At 32.1% G+C, this 4,670-nt stretch overlaps 1 protein-coding gene across 1 annotated transcript; it reads right to left on the bottom strand.

The window, feature by feature from the left end:
* Nucleotides 1–1,154: 1,154 nt before the first annotated feature.
* LOC119614764 (protein croquemort-like) lies at nt 1,155–2,163 on the bottom strand. The gene is made up of 2 exons (XM_037970873.1): nt 1,928–2,163; nt 1,155–1,863 (listed from the first exon to the last, which is right to left on the bottom strand). Exons 1-2 carry the CDS (start codon nt 2,161–2,163, stop codon nt 1,392–1,394), a joined length of 708 nt encoding a protein of 235 aa, XP_037826801.1. The 3' UTR covers nt 1,155–1,391.
* Between the last annotated feature and the right edge of the window lie 2,507 nt (nt 2,164–4,670).

Genomic DNA, 4,670 nt, shown 5'->3' with positions numbered 1-4,670 from the left:
CTTCGGCTGCATTAGGCTGTTGATGTTGTGGCGTCCCAACTGGCGGTAGAATTTTGATCTAGCTGTGTTAGTGAAGAATTAGCTCTTATATCACTTTCATAACCCAGAGCGGTAGAACAACGTACTGTGCCCATCATCAGTTTCCGATCGGTGTCCGAACTAATGCCGGCAAACGATTTTTCTGTATGCGCGATGAAGGTACAGTATAATTGGGACGCTCAGGTTTTTTGCGATAACACAGGCGATGAAATGAACGCCAACATTGACGACATTCCTCCAACATGCCGGGTAAGTGGCATTCATAACAATATAAATCGTGAGAGGTCTTCTCTTTGATCTCTTGTAGTGTGGGTAACGCAAACGTTTAAGTTCAGGCACTACAGCTCTGGGAGAACGTGGTGAAGACATGTGGCCGATACAGGCATAAGCAAACCATCTCACGTAAAGCATTAGCCACAGTTTCCTTTGCGGCCGCTTATAATTTTTTTAATTAATTTTTATTTTGCAAAAAAAAAAATTAAGCAAATATTAACTTACATATAGAATAGTTGCCTTTTTTTAGTAAAACATCTACCAAATTGTCGACCGAACATGATTCCTCACGTCCATTTTGATGATGGCTATTTTCCTCATGGCTGCTACCATTGGGACTGCGTAAAACTTTTAGAAAGTAACGCAAACAATCTGGCTGAGCTTTGCGTATAACTTGAGACATGTTTTTATGTTGCATGCAATTTTTAAATTAATTTTATGATTTTTTTACACATTTTTAACATAATTTTGTGAGGAAATCTAATAACTGTTTATTAAATTTAAGCAAAAATTGGAAAAGTGTTTTTGTTTCCACACTAACAATCAATCACAGTGGTAAAGTGAAATACAAACAATCACAGTAATGAAAGGCAACAGCTGAGTAGAGTTCTATAGTTCAAATAAGAAGTCGACTTTTTGCAATTTATGAAAAGTCAACTTTATTATACACTTCACCTTTATGAGATATATAAGTTTGTCAATCCATTTGTAATTGTAAATTACTCATTACTTAATAATGATATCGGGAAAATTCTACACGATTATATTTTTTATAAGTACATACAAATCATTCTGTCAAAGTTTTTCCGGATCGGTCCATAATTGGATATAGTGCCCATTTGGTATGGAGATACATTTTTTCACAAATATACATACCTATATACAAATCATTCTGTATATTTTTGTCCAGATTGGCCCATAATTGGTCGTAGATCCCATATAAAGCTCTCTACTAAATCAAAAATCACTTAATCGTAAATAACTCAGGAATTAATAATGATATCGGGATAAAATTCTAAATTAATATGTTTTGTATATATTCTGCAAAATGATTTTCAGATCGGTTCTTTATTTGTTTATTATTTAAGCTTACAAAATTTATGATCAACTCTCGACTTTACACTGAGCTGCAGCTCTTTTTCAAAATCGTAACGCTGATTTTCTTCCAGAAACGAACTTAATGCTTCATCCTTATCTAAATGAGCAAAAATAATTTGTAAACTCCGTCGAGGATAGGAAATGTATAATAGCGAGTTAAAATTCGTAGGCAAACTATACAAAGCTACCTTTTCCTTATCGTTACTATCTGCAATAACATAATCGTCGTCATCATTGGCAATACTATTAATTTCCATATGATGAAAATAATATTTAAAGGCGCGCCATATAAATATCAGTAATGATAATGCGATTATTGAAGCACCAAAGATATGACAATATTTTTCTAGTTTGTAAACGATTTGTAACAATTGAATAGAGTTTTTGGTGCGCATATACAACATGTCAAGCCAAAAAACTGGAAATAACATACGACGTTTTGTTTGATATGATCTGAAAATTTTGTAAGGGAATTGTTAACAACTTTAACTTTTGGGGCCATATATTTACAACATACCTTATATGAGAACGTGGTTCTATGTAGAAATTCAATTGAAATTTAGCTCTAAGTTCCAACATTAAACCTGTACGTGGTTCTAATATAACCGTAGTTGTATACATTTTTTCATCCGATTTTAAACCGTCTACTTTCGATATAAAGTATGTATCGGCAATTGTAAAATGAGGATTTGAAACAAAAAGCGGTAGACCAAACCAACAAGCGGAGATGTTACTACACCGTACGGTAGACATTCACCATTACAAAAACATTCGTTGGCCGCATTTAATGTTCCATTATCAAACATATTCGATGATAATATATAACGATATCCCAAAATACCATCCACCTCTACTTCATCCTTATAATCCATATTTACTGTGCGACAGAAATCTGGAAGAAAATATTGTATTGATTTATACTTTTTTAGATTGGACTTTTGAAACTCTCCCGGCGATCCACTTATAGCTGAATATTTCTGCGCGTAAGGTTGAGTATTATTTTTACCCTTCCATAGAAGAAGTTGACCAAATTGTTCCATGTTTCCCACACCAGTGCTTATAGTGTGTGTACCCAGCAAGTTTGTAGAGCCATTGCGCTAATTAGCAACAAAAGTAATGTCTGTAGTTTTGGTAAAAAAAAAACGTTTTCCAATTTTCAATTCTTACCCCATAAATGAAACCAATACGATCCCATGGTACAAAAATTCCCATTGCACTGCGGAACGACGACGGAAATATCGATAATAAATTTACAAGGTTATCCTCAAATCCTTTAAAGAAATACTCTTCAGCAGTTCGCTTCCAAACTATACCATTTCGGTACAATCTCAAGGCCACATCAACAACTGCTCTTTTCATATAGGACCAATCTTTAGTTTTAGAGGCGGCAGACTATAATTTAAGTTATAATTACTGCTTTATATCTGATTTTACCACTAGTAATGCGTTCAAAGTAAATAGTTTATCGTCTAAGGTTCGTTTAGTTTTAGCCTTATCAAAGTAATACCAATGTTTTCTACCATAATCTAAAGTGTTATTTTAATGATGCCACTGGAAGATTTCTTTTTCCGGTATTTCAACAAAACTATAGGGACCAATTTCTTGTAGTTTTGGTTTTACGCTGGGATTAAAAAAATCATCTGGATTTGTCCAGTTGAAAAAATAAAGTTCTAATGTTATATTCACATCAGGTTTTGTCCATATATCGACAATTTTATTTCCGGGACGTAGTTCCAGATGCTGTGAAATTAAAAACAATTATTAGTTATACTGAAATAAATTAATGAGGAGTTTCTAATCCAAATCTTTTGCTTCAAGATTTAAAAAAAATTCGAAATTTTTGAATTGAAATTTTAGTAGTAAAAAAATACATACTTACACTATTTATAAAGCGATTAACAAATATGTTTGAAAATACTATACAGAATACCCCTACTATGGCTAAAAGAATGGCAAAAATTATAAACAAATACTTGGCGTATTTCTTTATCCACTTAATAATTAATTTGGATGCGGATCGTTTCGGCATTTTTAACTGCAATAAATATTCTGAAAATATATCAAACAAATATATTAATTGTTATAATTTTATCTTATATCTCGAAGAAGGAAGAAAATATAATAGTGCTTAAATCTTTATTTTAAACTTGACACTTCCATTTCAAGTTATTTTCCAAAGGAGGACCTTATATAGGAGGGATATGTTTTATTATGGATCGATCCGCATAAAATTTAATAGATTTCTTTTTTTGTGTTGAATTTCATAACCCTTTCTGCGTTTTAATAAAGTAATTTTCTAAAGGGGATCTTATATAGAAGGTATTTTGGACCGATCCTAATTAAGTTTGTTAGAGATATTTGATTGCTGCCTTATTAACTTATTTATGACTCATTAAACTCGCGTGCTTTTAACTGCAGACGGGAGGATATGGTTAGATTGTTTTAGAATCTAATAAAGACATACATACATACAAACAATATTTAAATGTGTTACAAATTTGATATTTTTTGTGTCGAATTTGTATGTGTTAATAATAATCAAAATATGAAATCAATGACTATAATAACTGGTTTATAAAAATGAAATTCTTAACAAGGTTTATTAGCTAGAATGACTATTAACCTGAAATTAATATAATTAACCACACTTGACGTTTTTTTGCTAATTAATTTCCAATAAAAAGTGTAATCTATATATATAAAATTCTAACGTTACTGCCTGACTGACTGACTGACTGACTGATTCATCATCGCACAGCCTAAACGGTTTGCAGCTAAAGAGCTGAAATTTGGACAGGAGTTGGTCTCCCGCCCCCAAATAAGATCCACTAAGACGGGATTTTTGGAATTCGAATGTTTAGGGGGTAAAAAAGGGTAAAAACGGGTAAATTCGGTAACCACTTATATCTCCCTAACTAGAAAAGATACAAAAACAGTTTAAAAGCTTATCGCCGTTCATTTAAAAAATAAACGGACAGGTGTCTGGTACTTTTTTAAAATTCGGCCCCTTTAGGGAATAAACGGGTATAAAAACTGTATTTTGGTACTTTTTTCGCACCCCATGTATCTTTTAAACCAGTGCACATTCAAAAATATTTTGACTCCTTCATAACTTAACGAAAAAATAAAATATGAATTTAGTACTTTATGGATATTCGGACGTTTAAGGGGTTAAAATTGTACCTATTTTTGGTACTTTTTTTCATAAAACATTGTTTTTGGTTTATTAACTGATACATATGAATACATAATAACAGGCT

Source organism: Lucilia sericata, unplaced genomic scaffold (genome assembly GCF_015586225.1).
Source record: "Lucilia sericata isolate MDLA Ls3-8-SP2 unplaced genomic scaffold, ASM1558622v1 Contig003356F_arrow, whole genome shotgun sequence".
NCBI lineage: Eukaryota > Metazoa > Arthropoda > Insecta > Diptera > Calliphoridae > Lucilia > Lucilia sericata.
Note: the sequence above shows the minus strand (reverse complement) of the source record. Positions and strands in the feature narration are given on the sequence as shown.

What these genes read in the sequence shown, in the direction of transcription:
- LOC119614764 (XM_037970873.1), bottom strand. Translation starts at nt 2,163, where the DNA reads ATGTCTACCGTACGGTGTAGTAACATCTCCGCTTGTTGGTTTGGTCTA. An exon ending in GAACCACGTTCTCATATAAG is followed by an intron (nt 1,864 to 1,927) that starts GTATGTTGTAAA and finishes CAAAATTTTCAG; the next exon opens with ATCATATCAAACAAAACGTC.